The sequence below is a fragment of the Dysidea avara genome, chromosome 4 (genome assembly GCF_963678975.1).
Source record: "Dysidea avara chromosome 4, odDysAvar1.4, whole genome shotgun sequence".
NCBI lineage: Eukaryota > Metazoa > Porifera > Demospongiae > Dictyoceratida > Dysideidae > Dysidea > Dysidea avara.
The window spans coordinates 55,659-74,224 of NC_089275.1; the positions used below are offsets into that span (position 1 = coordinate 55,659).

The following is an 18,566-nucleotide window of genomic DNA, read 5'->3' on the forward strand; positions in this document are numbered from 1 at the left end:
AGTGAGAACCATACAGTGAGAACCATACAATGAGAACCATACAGTGAGAACCATACAGTGAGAACCATACAGTGAGAATCATAGTGAGAACCATACAGTGAGAACCATACAGTGAGAACCATACAGTGAGAACCATACAGTGAGAACCATACAATGAGAACCATACAGTGAGAACCATACAATGAGAACCATACAGTGAGAACCATACAATGAGAACCATACAGTGAGAACCATACAGTGAGAACCATACAGTGAGAACCATACAGTGAGAACCATACAATGAGAACCATACAGTGAGAACCATACAATGAGAACCATACAGTGAGAACCATACAATGAGAACCATACAGTGAGAACCATACAGTGAGAACCATACAGTGAGAATCATAGTGAGAACCATACAGTGAGAACCATACAGTGAGAACCATACAGTGAGAACCATACAGTGAGAACCATACAGTGAGAATCATAGTGAGAACCATACAGTGAGAACCATACAGTGAGAACCATACAGTGAGAACCATACAGTGAGAATCATAGTGAGAACCATACAGTGAGAACCATACAGTGAGAACCATACAGTGAGAACCATACAGTGAGAACCATACAATGAGAACCATACAGTGAGAACCATACAGTGAGAACCATACAGTGAGAATCATAGTGAGAACCATACAGTGAGAACCATACAGTGAGAACCATACAGTGAGAATCATACAGTGAGAACCATACAGTGAGAATCATAGTGAGAACCATACAGTGAGAACCATACAGTGAGAACCATACAGTGAGAACCATACAGTGAGAACCATACAGTGAGAACCATACAGTGAGAACCATACAATGAGAACCATACAGTGAGAACCATACAGTGAGAACCATACAGTGAGAACCATACAATGAGAACCATACAGTGAGAACCATACAGTGAGAACCATACAATGAGAACCATACAGTGAGAACCATACAGTGAGAACCATACAATGAGAACCATACAGTGAGAACCATACAGTGAGAACCATAGTGAGAACCATACAGTGAGAACCATACAGTGAGAACCATACAGTGAGAACCATACAATGAGAACCATACAGTGAGAACCATACAGTGAGAACCATACAGTGAGAATCATAGTGAGAACCATACAGTGAGAACCATACAGTGAGAACCATACAGTGAGAACCATACAATGAGAACCATACAATGAGAACCATACAGTGAGAACCATACAATGAGAACCATACAGTGAGAACCATACAATGAGAACCATACAGTGAGAACCATACAATGAGAACCATACAGTGAGAACCATACAGTGAGAACCATACAGTGGGAACCATACAATGAGAACCATACAGTGAGAACCATACAGTGAGAACCATACAATGAGAACCATACAGTGAGAACCATACAATGAGAACCATACAGTGAGAACCATACAGTGAGAACCATACAATGAGAACCATACAGTGAGAACCATACAGTGAGAACCATACAGTGAGAATCATAGTGAGAACCATACAGTGAGAACCATACAATGAGAATCATACAGTGAGAACCATACAGTGAGAACCATACAGTGAGAACCATACAATGAGAATCATACAGTGAGAAACATACAGTGAGAATCATACAGTGAGAATCATACAGTGATAACCATACAGTGAGAACTCATACAGTGATAATCATACAGTGATAATCATACAGTGAGAACCATAAAGTGAGAACCGTACAGTGAGAACCATACAGTGGGAACCATACAGTGAGAATCATACAGTGAGAACCATACAGTGAGAACCATACAGTGAGAATCATACAGTGAGAATCATACAGTGAGAACTCATACAGTGAGAACCATACAGTGAGAATCATACAGTGAGAATCATACAGTGAGAACCATACAGTGAGAATCATACAGTGAGAATCATACAGTGAGAACCATACAGTGAGAACCATACAGTGAGAATCATACAGTGAGAATCATAGTGAGAACTCATACAGTGAGAATCATACAGTGAGAATCATACAGTGATAACCATACAGTGAGAACTCATACAGTGATAATCATACAGTGATAATCATACAGTGATAATCATACAGTGAGAACCATAAAGTGAGAACCGTACAGTGAGAACCATACAGTGGGAACCATACAGTGAGAATCATACAGTGAGAACCATACAGTGAGAACCTTACAGTGAGAACCATACAGTGAGAATCATACAGTGAGAATCATACAGTGAGAACTCATACAGTGAGAATCATACAGTGAGAATCATACAGTGAGAATCATACAGTGAGAACTCATACAGTGAGAACCATACAGTGAGAACTATACAACACAACAATTCTTACCGCAAACAGTACATCAGATGGCCAGTGCTCACAATTAGACACTCGGTTGATCATTACGAGAAAAGAGGACCAAAACACTGTTACAAACAACACAAGTGTAGACAATATAGACAGGCTTATTCGCCGAACAACTGCCAGGAATATCACGCTGGTTACAGCTGTAGTCACAGTGGCATGTCCACTAGGGAAAGAGCAGTCTAACCCACTCAGCCCATGAGGAAATGAAGTGTGCCCAAGGCCATTCCATACATATGGATTAGAGAATGCTGATGGTCGGAAACGATGTCCAGTATGTTTAACTAATGCTGATGTTAGCCCACCAACACATGATGCTTGTACCGTGTAAAACAATGTCATGACAACCAATGAGTGACGGTCAGGTAAGAATATCCTACTAAGAAGATATAAGCCAATCAAAATGGGTAGAAATGTGTTCATAGATCCTAGGTATTCTCCATCCATCATTAATGCATCACGTATGATGACAAACACTGGGGACACTGTGGTGCTAGCATTCCAGCGGTCAGTACTTCTTTCATCAGGTGCTAGTAGACTGCTATATGGAGGAATTGACTCCAATACTGGATCACATGATGCCATAGCAAGTGTACGTTGTAAGCTCCCAGTAAGCTGGGCATCAAATAGATAAGTCATATACACCACAAATGCCACCATCGTCGATAGCAACGTATAGCTAGCTGCATACATCACACACCATAGCACATTGTCATGGCAACTCAATTGTCGTACATAGTTCACCAATAATAGTATCTTCTCTGGTAACACGTAGAGTAAACAAATAAGGGCTGTGAACAAGATCAATGAGTAGGCACCACCCTTACGCGTCTCCAATGAAGGATTATGAATTGTCATGAGAACACGATAAGTACCGAACACCAGCACAAGAATTACCAATCTCTTATCACTCGACCAAATCCATCTGAAATTTGTGAGAATAGTCGAACGAATTACACCCTCTCCGCCAGCTTTAATGTTATCAGACCAATACAGCAAACAGAGTAAACAAACAAACAGCGGCACACTACATATAAAGCCTCCACCTATGAAATAGAGTGATACCATAAACACCACATCACAAGTACAACTCCATACTATGACTTCGACCAATGACATTTCAGATACACTCCAATTAAAGCCCACTGTTTGGCGTTGTTTAGAAAAATGAACACTCGATTGAATTTCCTCTGCAGTGCTGTGGACACGTGCTACGCAAACACACCAACTACAGCACGATATCTTTGGTAAGTGACTGTGTGCCTGTCCATTTATAATTCAGAGTTGGGGTAACGCTTACGCGTTACAATTATTGTAACGCGAATTCTAATACATAACCCGTTGCCAGGACAATAACAGGAGTGATGGAGTACTCGTGATACAGTGGAACCTGTCAATCAGGACACTTGAAAATGAGGACACCTGTGTAATCAGGATACCTGGCAGTCTCGCGTAGACCAGACCGACTTTTTTCTTTGCGTGGGTGGGGACCGACTCTTCCCCACCCACACTAAAAAGTGGGTCTGGTCTACGTGAGACTATACACTTGGCAATGGCCCAAAGTATTCGTATAAACTGACCTGGACAGGCTACAGCTACAGCCCTAATTTTTTCACAGAAACGTTTCTAGTTCGCTAAGAAAATACCTTTGGTATATTGATAAGCATACAATGCTTGCGCTATTGTCTTACCTTTTATCCTTCTTTACCATGGCCATCAGTCAAGGTTCTACCGCTGAGTGTTAATAGACTACAGTATGGCTTCCATACCAGTGTGTATTGCATCAAACTATTCGAATACATGTGCACCAAAAACACACATACGTGACTTGCTGTTGATATCGATCAGAGAGAGCAACTCACGGTGAACTATATAGCAATGTATAAGTCAATAAATATAGTTTATTTAGTAACAATGTTAAACTGAGTTGGGTCATCCAGGTCCTGCTTTACAGATTATTCGGGTCTGACCCCACATGCTAAATTAAATGTAGACGTGTTACTACACGTCATAGCATAGCTCTGCTTCTTTCGTGAGCCACACCCACTTACGTAAATTACAGTCTGTAGACAAATGGTAGCCACGTCCATTCATCAGTGTGTAGGTATGCACGAATCCACGCCCACTTATGTAAATTACTGTTTGTAGACATGGTAGCCACGCCCATTCATCAGTACATAGGTATGCACGAATCCACGTCCATTATTGTCTGCAGGCTTATGTAGAGCCACGCCCACTGATGAGTTGTTATTGTATGAGTCATACTCTAGTATAATAGTGCTGTGAGTAACTCAGCAGATATTTAGTGGTCATGAGCTTGTAAAAAAACTTCACAAACAAGTATAAGAAAAGTTTAGCACAGTAGGGATATTCACTTCTTATTGTTTTACAGTATTTGGACATTACGTACTACTCCGATCCAGCTAGCTTGTTTCACTACTTTTTATTGCAGCATCATACACTGTCCCTAATCTAATTTAAAATTCCAAATTTTTTCTTATACTTGTATCATGAGATAACACGGCCTAATGTATTTCGCGGACTGGACTCACGGACTGGACCGGCGGACTGGACTCACGCACTCAGCTGGAAACAGTTTTTAAACAATAATTCAGACATTATCCATCTCTTGCAACACTGAAGACACCACTATCGAGCTACAACTGTTAATACTGCTCTTCCTTACAAGTCAACAAACTAGTGCATGCACTAATTAATTAGAATACACTTACGATGCACGAGCACTAGCTGTGATAAAACGTGATAGAGGCCGTTGTTGTAGCTTAGATGTTTTTCCTTTGTTGCTCCAGTACTTAGGACTAGTGTTAGGGCTGTAGTGATGAGCCAGTTTATTTGCATAGCCCCATCACCTCGCCGGGCGGTGCCATCTACAGCTACCCTGCTAAGAATTGTAGCACTAGTGCCAAAACAATAAAGGAAAACACCTATGCTACAACAATAGCCTCTATCACGCTTTATCACTGCCAGTACTCGTGTATCGTAAGTGTATTCTAATTAATTAGTGCATGCGCTAGTTTGTAGACTTGTAAGGAAGAGCAGTGTCAGCAGTTGTAGCTCGATAGTGGGGTCTCCAGTGTTGCAAGAGATGGATAATGTCTGGAGTATTGTTTAAAAACTGTTTACAGCTCAGTGCGCGAGTCCAGTCCGTGAGTCCAGTCCGCGAAATACATTAGGCCAGATAACACTGTCACATGCTGCAACTTATCGTATAGCCTAAATGTTTCAAACAGAAATTTTTCACTAATTTCAAGGTTTTGGGGCTAATAGTGAAAACTTATGCTTGATATATCCATATATTGAAAATTTTATTTCTACAATGCTTAACTTTGAAAATATACCTCCTTAGGCTACCGGGTCTGCAATAACCTCATACAATCGTGCAAGCCTAAATTTACGGTATAAAGCGATGAATTGTACTTGCATGTTATTAAAAAATTCCATAAATTTTTTTGATGGTTTGTTCTTAGTGAAGGAAGGGACTAACAATAAAAGCCTGGATATCATCTTATTCACCTACTCAAGGGGAGCACTTTATTTTGTTGCAGTAGACTCAACGATACCATCACGTCAAAGCGATAGTACGCGATCGATCTTTCTTTACTAACTTGCCTTTATGCTAGTGTAGTGAAGAAAGGTGATACAAGTAAAACTTATCTAGTGATCAATTCCCCTTAATCATGGCAAACAAGATGGTAAAAATTCAACTTGTGTGTCATGCTACTTGTAAGCCACAACCGTTATAGTTACAAGTGCCTGTAATTTATTTTCTGTAATTTATTTTCTGTATATACTTTGCTGTACAAATGGATCTTTCTGTTCTTGCTGCTTTGTAGGGCTGTAACTCCTAAAGTTTTTGGCATATAAGGCTGAAACTTTAATAATAAACAGGAATTTGAAAAAATGCACAATTGTGTCAGGTTTTCACACATCTGGTCACATATGATATAACACCTGTCAGTCAGCGTCTAGTCTTGCTTTTGGGTGGTGCTCACTGTAAAAGGTCTGGTCACAACCGCATACTAGACTTGAAAACTGTTTTTACAGGGTGGTTGTGTCATTTAGTGATCAGCATGCATTCAAAATAGAAATACTCTAATAGAGCAGTCACTTAGATTATATAATTTGCAAATGGCTCAGAGTTTAAATTGTCTTCATAGTATTTATAATTACATGAGAAAGGTGAAGTGAACTATCAACTTTTTTTTATAGAACTTTGCATGGGCGAGATTAAAGGGAAAAGTATACTTTAAATTTCATAAAGTACACTTTATGCTGGCTAACAGTGATTTATTGCCCACAAAGAGTGCTTTAGTTGTACAATAAAGCACTCTTTGTGGGCAATAAACCACAGTTGCCCACATGCTCTAGTGCAGGCTAATAGCCTGCAGCGCTCACGCCAGTACAACTAATCGCCCAAGCCAGTGAAGGCTGATAGCTCCACCCCGCTGAGTGGTCAATCACCCCAGCCAATACAAGTTCTACCACTGGATTGCTTTTATAGACATACCTAAATGCTACGATGATGGGTGGGAGAAGGTAACGTTGCTGTTATGTTTGTTAATGTAAACGGACAAGTCCTGGAGATATCACAGAAATACTTTACCATGTGTCACAATAGAAGCAATTATGGAGTGTTACCAAAACCTGCCAAAATACATGGTGAACGTCTATCATGCCAAACTAGGGTGAACTACGCGTGAGTTACTTTGTTAAACTAGTTTGTGTGCATTCAGGCTGCTAATAGTTCATGCAACACATGTTAATTGCAAGTCCTAGTGTATGGTGAAGCTACACGACTAGAAAGTTTCATAAATCATTTAAAGCATTGCCTTGCTTGTGCTATATGAAAAATAAAGCACTCGGCCGCTTGCCTTGTTCTTTATTTTTCATATAGCACTCGTGGCAATGCTTTAACATATACATAATTGGCATATTTACAAGGATCTAGTTACTTAAAAATGCATTGTGCCTAGTAGAAGGAGCACACGGTCTCCTCTTTGTAGATACTGGTTCGCCATCATGCTTCTACTACTGATCATACAGTACAATAGTATAGTAGGGGCCATAGAGGTTTGGGCGTGGCCCATGAAAAAAAAATCGCCGAATAACCAGCCTCACTTTTCCATGACAACTATGAGGCAGTATTGGTCAGGTGAAACTAAGCCCAAACAAGCCTTCAGATCAGCCCCGAAATGCTTTCAAGAAGTTGCTACGGAAGTTTTTAAAAATTTATTAAACAGAATTTTCTAGTGACTGACTGACTGACTGACTGACTGACTGATGCCTTCAGACAAGCATAACTCGATAACGGCTAAGGCTACATACAGGCTTGGTTTTTTCACTGTTCGATGTTGCTTCACCCAGACATGTGCCTTTTGGCATACCGCAGTACATGCAATACATTCTTCATGGACCTCCTTTGTGTCCCATTCATCTTTGCTGGCAGAAAAAAGTGTTGATTTGGCGGTAACATCTGATGGCTTCCCATAACAAAAATTGTGCATATTTTTCATAGTGGCTACTTTGATTACAGAGATGCTTTTCAAACTTTTCTTGATTTGTAATGCTGTGTAATGGGTTGAGAGTACCTAGTGAGTATGTTACACATTCAGGGTGGACTATGACTCTGTACCTACACTACACTACAGTACCTAGTGAGTATGTTACACATTCAGGGTGGACTATGACTCTGTACCTACACTACACTACAGTACCTAGTGAGTATGTTACACATTCACCCTAGGTACCTATTTCAAAACACCAACAAATGTTTTTATACTTGCAATCAAGCAAATTATGTGAGCAGTAGCTAATGTTACTAAGGAAAGTGATCAGTGAACTAGGTGGTATATACAGGTGTAGGTTGCAGGAATGCATGTAGGTATTGTTGTATCATAGGCTAACATTGTACTATATATATACACTTTAGTAGAAAGTTAAATGTTTATACCGAAACAGTGTAACTAGTAGGGCATATGCAGGTCAGCAGTCTACCCTGAATGTGTAACATACTCACTAGGTACTGTAGTGTAGGTACAGAGTCATAGTCCATCCTGAATGTGTAACATACTCACTAGATACTGTAGTGTAGTGTAGGTACAGAGTCATAGTCCACCCTGAATGTGTAACATACTCACTAGGTATTGTAGTGTAGTGTAGGTACAGAGTCATAGTCCATCCTGAATGTGTAACATACTCACTAGGTACTGTAGTGTAGTGTAGGTACAGAGTCATAGTCCATCCTGAATGTGTAACATACTCACTAGGTACTGTAGTGTAGTGTAGGTACAGAGTCATAGTCCATCCTGAATGTGTAACATACTCACTAGATACTGTAGTGTAGTGTAGGTACAGAGTCATAGTCCACCCTGAATGTGTAACATACTCACTAGGTATTGTAGTGTAGTGTAGGTACAGAGTCATAGTCCATCCTGAATGTGTAACATACTCACTAGGTACTGTAGTGTAGGTACAGAGTCATAGTCCATCCTGAATGTGTAACATACCCACTAGGTACTGTAGTGTAGTGTAGGTACAGAGTCATAGTCCACCCTGAATGTGTAACATACTCACTAGGTAGTGTAGTGTAGTGTAGTGTAGTGTAGGTACAGAGTTCCATCATCAAGAAACAAAACCAAGGACCTCACAGTTTGAACACTCTAACCACTGTACATTACATGTTGGTTTGTCTTCTGTAAACCTACTTAGACTGTATGAATAGAACAGGTTTGTACTTGTGGTATGCATGTAGTTTACAGAAAGAATTCCTGCCAGTTTTGCTCTACACCCTTGTATTCAACATGCTGTCAACAACAGCAGTTACAAGCTTCTTTACAAGCTTCTTTACAAGCTTCTTTATCAGCTCTTTATGCTTAAATGAAAAGCTTTTAGTGTACAAATATTTGAGCTCTCATTTATGTGTTACGCAAGCAGGAGTGACGAAGAAGGAGGGCAAAGGTGGGTTGTACTCCCGGTCGAAGAGATTTTGGAGGGACTTAGTCCCTCTAAACTATCTCTAATTGTCATTGTATTACACCAGATAGCTACATATACAATGCATAGCTACCTGTAATTAGAGGTGTACTGATATCCAATACTGATGCCACCAAAAGAAACCAATAGTCGATCCAATATTTGCATTACAGTTTTAAACAAGCAAAAGTGTACATTACCTATCCTACAACAACATGTGCATATATTCATTGTCATGCTCTATGCCTGTGGTGGTGGTAGCTTCTGTAATCCAGACAATTAGGCACCCACAATTTTATGTATACTCCCATGAAGCCTTAGACGGATATTTCTGTATTACTCCGCATTTTAATGACTTGTGCGATGGCTGGTACAGCAAGTTTCCTTGGACTCTTCTTTTTATTACAAAGGTACTAGTGTATATCTGCTTCATTTTTAAAGACTGTGATAAGCTTCCCAACAAGAATCGTGTGTTTATATGGCTTCTTGTAGCGTAGCGCTTGTAGAGTGAACAATAAGCCACTGCCACCATAGATATTATACATATAATATCTATGCTGCCACTAAACAGCCACGTGCATAACATAGAAAACCAATATAATTATAATCCGTTTATGTACGAACTATTGCTACTATATAAATATCGGTCCTCCTATTGTTCTGTACCGATACCGATATTGGTTTTAAATGCCATGTCGGTGGCCGATATTTTAGCCAATCCGATTATCGGTACACCTCTACCTGTAATTCCAATAAATCTGGACTGTAAGTGCATCAAGACCAATATACTCTAATAGAGCAGTCACCCTTAACAGTGGTCAACAAAATTAATACCAATGGTGACTGCTGAAAAACTCTCAGGTTTAATTTTTGATAATCTAATTCTCCTGGGGGGGGGGGGCATGCCTTCAGTCCCAATATAAAAGATACATATCCTAATAGAGCGGTATAATCACTCTCAAATTCAGTCAAGGTATACCATTTGGGGGATTCCCCCTAGATTGGCATGCCTCATATACTAGTGTGCTTCGTACATTGATAACGTGTCACCCACTGTATGGATAAGCCTAGCTACACCCCCCAAGAGATGTCTTCTCTGACGCCATTTATAAGTGGTATTGCTACTTTATTTATAGAACAGTAAAACTAACCAAACAGTAATGATGTAATAATTTGTATGCTTGTTTTTGCCTCAACTTTACTGGTAAGGTCACCATAAGTAATTAACCACAAATTCTTTGACATGTAATCAATTTAAAATGGAGCGATGGAGCCGCCCTGGCATCAAATATAGTACACAGTTTCCCTGGATCTTTTTGGAGGTTAAGACTGGAAGTACAGGAATATCGGCAAGAATACAGTTGTGAGTAATAAACTAACAGGAGTTGTGGTTGATTTGTAATCGTTGAATGTGATACTTTAACACCTCTAGCTATGTGCTAGCTAGAAGTTCTGGTGCAATTACATGTTAAATATCGACAATAGAAAGAGTAGCAATAAAAGTTAACATCTTCCAAGATTCAGTTAGACTGATCAATATTATAGTTAGGCCACTTCAACTAAATCTTTTGTTTCTCGGACTGAAACTAGTTGAAAAGTGGGTTGGTAGGTACATATAAATAAAATAATAATAGGTAGTAATTATTTTTTTTAACTGAAGTTAATGCAACATGTGTAACTATGGCGTTTGATCGCGTTCAATGACAAACTATTAGTTATGGTTAGTACATCTAAATGATCAAATGTCCATCCAAAGTCTGCTTTAACAACTCTTCTTGTGTTAATCAAGCTCGCCCCACGCATGGCAGATATGGATGGCCAACAATACATTGATGCCTCAAACTCACGCAATCGAACACGTGATCTTCAAAAATGAACAAAAACATTTCATTTACAAATTTTATGGGTCGGTCGAGTCCGAGAAACAAGAAATTTAGTTGAAGTGGCCTTAGCTCAAGTAGTTATACACAACATCCGAATTGCCAAACTTTTGGTGTCTACTACTGGACCCTAGCAAACCGATAGATTTATAGTTCAATTACTGAGACCTTCGTACGTATTGCATAAATATAAATACAAATATTGTCAGGTATCCCTTATGTCTCCTGGTATATGCCATGTGTTAACTTGTTACGTTGTGTAGTTGTGAGATGAAGAGGCTGTCAACATGGTCAGGGATTGGTAAGTGTGTTACCATGGTGATGCTATGGATATAGTGGTTGCTAAGGCAGCAGTCAGCAAGGCAGTGTCAGAGCAGTCATGTGACCAATGTGGAAATATCATCGCTAGCAATTCCACCCTTAGAATGAAGAAGAGAAGACAAAAGAAAAGTTATAATCTTGTAAGTGTAATACACCTGAGCAGGTGAATGCTTTATGTGGTACATAAATGTCTCACTAGGAGAATTTAAAGTTGGCCTTTTTAAAGAGGTGGCCGCTAAAACAGTTCCATAGCACTATGAGTTCAACTTCATATTGTAAGGATTCAGTGATAAAATAAAGTGAAACGATAATTTGCGTGGTGGTAGCTTGGATATGGTATTGTGGTGTGGTCACTACCTTCCAGTGGCTTATCTACAGTAGGGTTTTGTAGGGCCTAGGCCCTCCTAAATTTGGCTAGTGCCCTACCAAACTGAAGACTACTAAACCCACAATCACCAACTTTTCATGGGTCATTGCATTGTCTAACAATAGATAGTTACTCTATACTAAATTACTCACCAAAGTATTAATATTGAGCTGTCACGAAGCTAATAAATTATGATGATTCTAATTAACGCCCATTAATTGAGCATGTGATTGGATCACTTGTTAGTGATATTGATAAGGACGTGTCTTCCTAGTGTTCTTATAGTTCATATCTACAGATCCTTGTAAGATTTCATCAGGTTAGGTGTAGTGTTGTCTTGTTCTAATGTTTTTAGTGTTACTGTACAATTTGAACAGGTTAAATATAGCTATATAAACTACTTCATGAAAAATCTAAAAGCATGTTTTTTGTAGCTAAAATGGCCTCAGATGCCATTCTGCAGCTGTTGAAATCCATTTTTTTTTCCTGAGGGGAATGCCCCTACCTTCAGCAGCATATACAGTGCCCTACCAATAGGGAAAGCCTAGATACGCCACTGCTACCTTTTATTGCTGGAACCATATCATAGCTATTATACATGTGTTGCTGTGACTGGTTTATCAGGGTATCTCATCTTGAGTGAGCTACAGATTAAGGGGCGTGGTTTGCCTTGTCTTAGTTTTTTGCAGCAAGATTAAAGTTGATTACAGCTATATCATTGAGGGGAGTGGTCACAGTGTGTTAAGGACATGGCAGCATTTGGGGGCGTGGTTGGCTCATGTGATCATTGTGCAGCTGCACATATCTACTTAACTGTGCCTCCTCTAAGGGAAGTGCAGAAAATTAATGCCTTGGTATGGTTTCCTTGCCTGAAGAAGAAGACGACTATGTAATTGGAGATTAAAGGAAAGGCAAAGTGCTGAAGGCAAACACTCGTTGGAACCAGAAAAGGCACATGTCACATTATGGTGGCCATGTGCTGCTTAGTTTAGCCTCTAGCCTAGGCAGGTAGCAGAAATCAGGTTTTTTTATCCACTATCTGGCCATCTGTGAGCTTTTGAGTTATTCTGATTTTATATATTTCTATGATATGAAGGTTTATGTATTTCTATGATGGTTTATGTATTTCTATGTATTTCTATGTGTTTCTAAGATGGTTTATGTATTTCTATGATATGATGGTTTTAACTAGTGATTCAATGATAATAGATTTTGTTGATTAGCTGACCAATACCAATAACCGATCCAATTTTTTTTAAACCAAAATTTCACATGTAGTTTGTAAAATTGTTTATTGTCTTACTGTAATTTCATGAAAACACTGGCATCATGGTCAGTAAAATTAATCAGCTAAATAATCTGCTAATTATTACCAATACCAATATTGCTGAAATATGGCTGATAAACTGAAATTTACTCTGCGTGGGCAGTTCAAAGTTGCCGTCAGTACCATAATTTGTATTAGTCTTGCGTTGCCAAACCAATACACGCCAGGTGCTTATCGATATCCTGATTATAAGCGCCGGCTGTAATTGGTCTGGTGACATTACGACTCCTTACCAGTTCAATAGCGCAGCAAACGGTGTGCAAGCAATTAGTATAAACGGCGCGCATATATTATTATCCGGCCTTTACCAGGGTTTTACTCCTTAGTGACCATAGCAAATAAGAGGGTGAAACTGCTGAATGAGTAACGCTTGTAGTGGAGACGCAATAGACAGTGCCATTGACCTAGTAGTGAAGAAGCTTGGTTATGACGGAGTGAAAGATTTGCAGCGTGAAATAATACACGAAGTTGTTGTTGGTCGAGATGTGTTCGCTGTATTGTCTACTGGTTACGGGAAGAGTCTGTGTTACGGGTGCCTTCCATTTCTCTTTGATGAAATTTACAAGCCTGATGAGCCAACCATAGTATGTGTAGTATCACCACTATTAGGAATAATTGAAGACCAGGTATTGTGACTACTAGTAATAGCGAGAGTAATAGCTACCAACTATATTCAGTGTAGCAACGTGTCTTTTAGCTATTAATGTGGTAACTGATATCCAGCATGCAATGTTTTAAACGCTTAAGGCTTTTAATTTAGTGCATTAGCTACTTTACAGTGAATTTAGCTCAAGATGCCTTGCAGGTGCATTCGTTTTCATCAAAAGGTATACCAACTGGATGTGTGTCAAGTACTTCAAGCAACCTTACAATGGATGGAGTCAGAAATGCCAAATATCAGCTGGTATTTTTTACCCCAGAAGCAGTGCTGCATGGTAGATGGCGAAAAGTATTGCATAGTGAACCTTATGCAACCAGATTATGTGTGATGGTGATAGATGAAGCACACACTGTTATCGAATGGTAAGTTATTTAAGAACAATAGTTTTGCTTAGATTATTGGATGGTGTACAGGGGTGATACATTTCATTCAGACATGCTAAGATTGGGAGAAATTCGCAGTATTGTTCCAGAAGATGTAAGATTTATGGCCATGACGGAAACAGCATCCAAGGAACTAAGAATGAAGTTGTCATCTACAATTGTTCTTATCAACCCTACAGTGATAGCTATTTCTCCATGCAAGAGTAACATCTCATATAATCTATCCAACTTTACATCCATCAGTGAGACTTTTGGTCCAGGTCTCCATGAACTGAGAGGCAAGCTAACATCAATGGACAGAGTCATTATTATATTGTAGAAAGATTGAGGACTGCAGTGACCTCTACTGCTTTTTTAAGCGTGGTTTAGGTGACAATTTCACATATCCCTCTGATGCTCCTTGTGAATTGTCAAAATACCGTTTGGTGGATATGTACACAAGTGTCACTGACCAGGACGTCAAACAGCAGATAATTAAATCATTCAGAAACCCCAGTACACCATTAAGAATGGTATGTGCAACAATTGCATTTGGGATGGGGATAGATACTCCCGATGTTCACAGAATAATACACTTTGGTGCTCCTAGCCATCTTCACTCTTACATTCAAGAAACTGGAAGAGGTGGCAGAGATGGGAAGCTGACAGTAGCTACGCTGCTAACTGTAAACAAATACAATAATTCATGCTCAAAACAAATTTTAAGCTACAAAAAGAATGTATCACAATGCCGACAAGATTTACTTTTTTGTGACACAGACAGCTATACCATCACCTTGATATGGGTACCAAGTGTTTATGTTGTGACATATGTGCTGTAAACTGTGATTGTGGATCTTGTACAAATGTATATTCATTTAATCATCATTAATACTGCATATGTTGAATTCTTTATTGTACAGTAAAAAGTATCAATAACAGTTATCACTCTTCAAAGTAACAGTTGATATGCTCCTTTACCCATTTCAGTATGTCATCATGTGGCATAGCATGCAAGGGGTCATGTGGCTTCGAAAAAGTCATATATTTCCTTCCAGGGATCTTAGTGAGAACAGAAGCATTGTTCAAGCATTTCAATAGGGATTTAAAATCTTGCATGCTTTTTGCTTCTTTATGACTTGTAGATGTTTCAGCCACATGGTTGTCTTTGTCAAAATTATGCAAAAGTGGATGGACAGTACCCAGAGCACGAGCTACTCTTTCCATTGATTTGGTTGTTTTGTTGGCCTGCAACTGTGCAATACTTGTTTTAACCAATTTGTTGAGGTGTTCACAATGTAAATCATTGGGGATGTTTCTCCCAGCCTGTCCATGTGTGTTTACAAATCTGCCCCAGAGCAGCTCCTCTGCTTGACGTGGACTTAGCAGGTAGTCATACTGCATTAAGAAATTCAAAGTTTCAATGGCATAATTTGTTCTCCCAGAATTAATAAACATTGGCAGCAGATATCTGTAGCACCTCAAGACACATATTCCATCCCCTTCCTTGATGGCATCCCGGAATTCCAAGTACATGCACCCAATGGTCAATAACCGTGATGAATACTGGTATGCCATGTCTTCTGAGGATGCAGTGTGGGAGGTATTGTAATCTGTACAAAGAAATGACTTGACAATGTCTCTTGTAATTCTGTCTAACAGTGGCTTTCTTTTTCCATCCGTGCATGCCCAGGTGAGATCGCCTTTAGGAGCATACTGCTTAGAGGGAGTATCACTCAGGACTGCATACCTAGCAACTTCATAGCTGCCGCAACAACATGTGCTTCAATGACTAAAACGAAGAAGTCTTCACAGGTATCAAACTATCGATTGGCTTGCTCTTAACATTTGTTCTTCCCAACAAATTTCTAAGTCGATACAGTGTTCCACGTTGTGATCCAGAGCCAAAAGAATAGTAGTACTTCCATATTAGCTACAAGTAACAGGCACATGCTAATATAATCAAATTAAATTCATACATATAAATAGCAACGTTGAAACCGGGTCACCACTGCTGACCCGGATGACCCACTGACCCGGATGTGACCCGGATTGACCTGGATGTGACCCGTCGGCTAGTCTCGAGCGAGTGAACGAGTCTACATTTTGAGCGTTTGAATCGTGTTGAGTAAATATTGCAACTTCAGCCTAGCTGTAGGTTGAAGACCAAAAAAAAAAAAAAAAAAAAGGTCTTTACCTACTGACAATAGCTACCCCTCACCATAGATACCCTCAGTTTCGTGCTACATACTGCACTTACTAACAGATGGGCGTGACTAAGCATATGTTGGTAATGCGATAAGTGGGCGTGGCTCACGAAAGAGCTACGCGATAGCGTTTATAAGTTCCACGTCGTCAAACGAACATTTTCGTTTCTCACGTGATCCAATCCGGGTCAGACCCGGATGACCCGGAGAAAATGTGACCCGGATGACCCGACCCAGTTTCAACGCTGATAAATAGTCCTGCATAACGATATTGACGTGTATAAGTCCTATGTAAAAGGTGTAAATAGTAATACTACATATAGTAGAAGGGCAATATATCCAGGAGTCTGACAGGACCCTGTGTATAGTGTGTATAGCTAACTGGTCATGTACATTTTTATACCATAACTTGTGGTGATGTAGAATTGGTGGATAACATGACCGGAGGCCGATGCTGCCGCTTTCTTGAAGGTCCACGAGATTCACCAGGAGATGGCCTCCTTTTCCTCCCTTCTTTGCTACGTAGAAGTACGTTGGACTCTTTGTCAGTGTCAGTGCAACTTCTTGTATACCCAGCTATGTCTTCCAATGAGGCCACGAGTTTCTGGCTAACTGCACATATACGTATGGCAAGTTTGTTATAGCTGTTAAAGCAAGAACGACACATTCGCAAGTCGGCGGTCTCTGAGCAAGATATTTCATGTCCTTGTCGATGCAAGAGCTCTTTCCAAAGATATAACACTTGTTCACAAGCTTCGCTGTTGTCCCCTTTGTAGTCAGTGCCAAGGTTTCTTCTTATCTTTGGTGTTTTCGTAATATCTAACCCACAGCCAAAGCAAATAACTGGCCGTGCAATGTAGGGGCTACCTACACTTCCCTAGTTACAAGTGAAGTATCTATGGAAAGCATCGCTACCGCCATAGTTATAATGCGCATGCGTTACATTCCAGTGGAACTGGTAATGAGTGGTAATGTCACCAGACCAATTACAGCCAGCCCTTATAATCAGGATATCGATAAGCGCCTGGCGTGTATTGGTTTGGCAACGCGAGACTAAATTTGTATATGGCACTGTTGCAGACCGCAGCCCTGCCTGTTTAAACACACTAATGCCCGTTGTATAACTATATATTAACAAACAGTATAGTGGAATTATATCTTCACACTCATATTCAGTATTTAGTGGGCTGTAGGTTCCCTAAGACCCTTAACTATAGAGAGACCCATAAAGTGTAAAATCTTAATGTAGTCCAATCCATAGTTCCAGTACGAATAATTTTAACAATATTCGCTAATTATATTATGATTGTTTGTCAATAGAGGGTGACCTGCAAGTTGTGCCAGAGCAAGTTTGATAAGATTACCATGACAACAGTGTCACAACCAGCAGCCAGACCACACCATCCAGTGAATAAGTCACGCTACCAGTTGAAAGCCGCAGTGCTTAAAAAGAAACCTAAATTAACAATGACCAGTCCATCAATTAATTTAAGAGATTTTCTGTGTGAAACAACAACAAAATAGTAACATAAGGTTAATGTTGATGATTAGTGTAATGCAAGATTAACTGATGTGTTATGATGATTGATATGATGGTTATTATAACTTTGTTGTCATTATAAGGATGTAGGTACTAATATGGTAGTCACCATATAGATACTACTAATATGGACACCACTCTTCTCTGTTGTCCATAATTATACATGGTTAGTAATATGAAGTGTTTATCCTAATAAGGTAGCAGTTGTTACCATGGTGATTACTAAGATGTTATGGGATGGTGAGTACACCAGAGGATGTCAGTCATCACTTCAGTGCCTCATTCCTTCTGTGATGTCATACAAACCTACCACTCCAACACAATACATCACTTTCCTAGCTAAGAAGCAACTACTACATTTTCCATACTTGTGACAAAAAGTGTTTACAATATCAACACCAGTCAGTTGGTTATAATTAAATTATAGTTTCTCAACCACACATGTACAAAAGAATAACAACGACAGAGAGAGTAAGTAATTGAACATGACAGCAAAGAGGACTGCCAGTATAGCCTGGTACAATTATCCCATTTACTT

At 39.6% G+C, this 18,566-nt stretch overlaps 2 protein-coding genes across 7 annotated transcripts in view; one reads left to right on the forward strand and one right to left on the reverse strand.

The window, feature by feature from the left end:
• Positions 1-3,651, reverse strand: part of LOC136253334 (uncharacterized) — a 19,246-nt gene extending 15,595 nt beyond the window's left edge. Inside the window, exon 1 of one of the 2 annotated variants that reach the window (XM_066045982.1) lies at positions 2,356-3,651. In XM_066045982.1, coding sequence (XP_065902054.1) covers positions 2,356-3,489 — 1,134 coding nt within the window. In that variant the 5' untranslated portion in view covers positions 3,490-3,651. The remainder of the gene's footprint in view (positions 1-2,355) is intronic. The other variant, XM_066045981.1, reaches the window with a different exon arrangement.
• On the forward strand, positions 3,477-18,093 carry LOC136253335 (ATP-dependent DNA helicase RecQ-like). 5 transcript variants are annotated; one of them, XM_066045984.1, is made up of 6 exons: positions 5,453-8,860; positions 8,987-10,726; positions 11,507-11,544; positions 11,595-11,704; positions 14,064-14,281; positions 14,333-15,189. In XM_066045984.1, exons 2-6 carry the CDS (start codon positions 10,623-10,625, stop codon positions 14,619-14,621), a joined length of 759 nt encoding a protein of 252 aa, XP_065902056.1. In that variant the 5' UTR covers positions 5,453-8,860; positions 8,987-10,622; the 3' UTR covers positions 14,622-15,189. The 5 variants fall into 5 exon arrangements, 4 of the variants coding, with proteins under 4 accessions (XP_065902058.1, XP_065902059.1, XP_065902056.1 ...); XM_066045986.1 differs by lacking the exons at positions 5,453-8,860; positions 8,987-10,726 and adding an exon at positions 3,477-3,617; XM_066045983.1 differs by having other exon boundaries at positions 5,453-10,726.
• The last annotated feature ends 473 nt before the right edge of the window (positions 18,094-18,566 follow it).

Coding starts and splice junctions, on each gene's coding strand:
- LOC136253335 (XM_066045983.1), top strand. CDS start 10,623: ATGGAGCGATGGAGCCGCCCTGGCATCAAATATAGTACACAGTTTCCC. Junction 10,727..11,506: donor ATATCGGCAAGAATACAGTT/GTGAGTAATAAA, acceptor TACGTTGTGTAG/TTGTGAGATGAAGAGGCTGT. Junction 11,545..11,594: donor GTCAACATGGTCAGGGATTG/GTAAGTGTGTTA, acceptor TTGCTAAGGCAG/CAGTCAGCAAGGCAGTGTCA.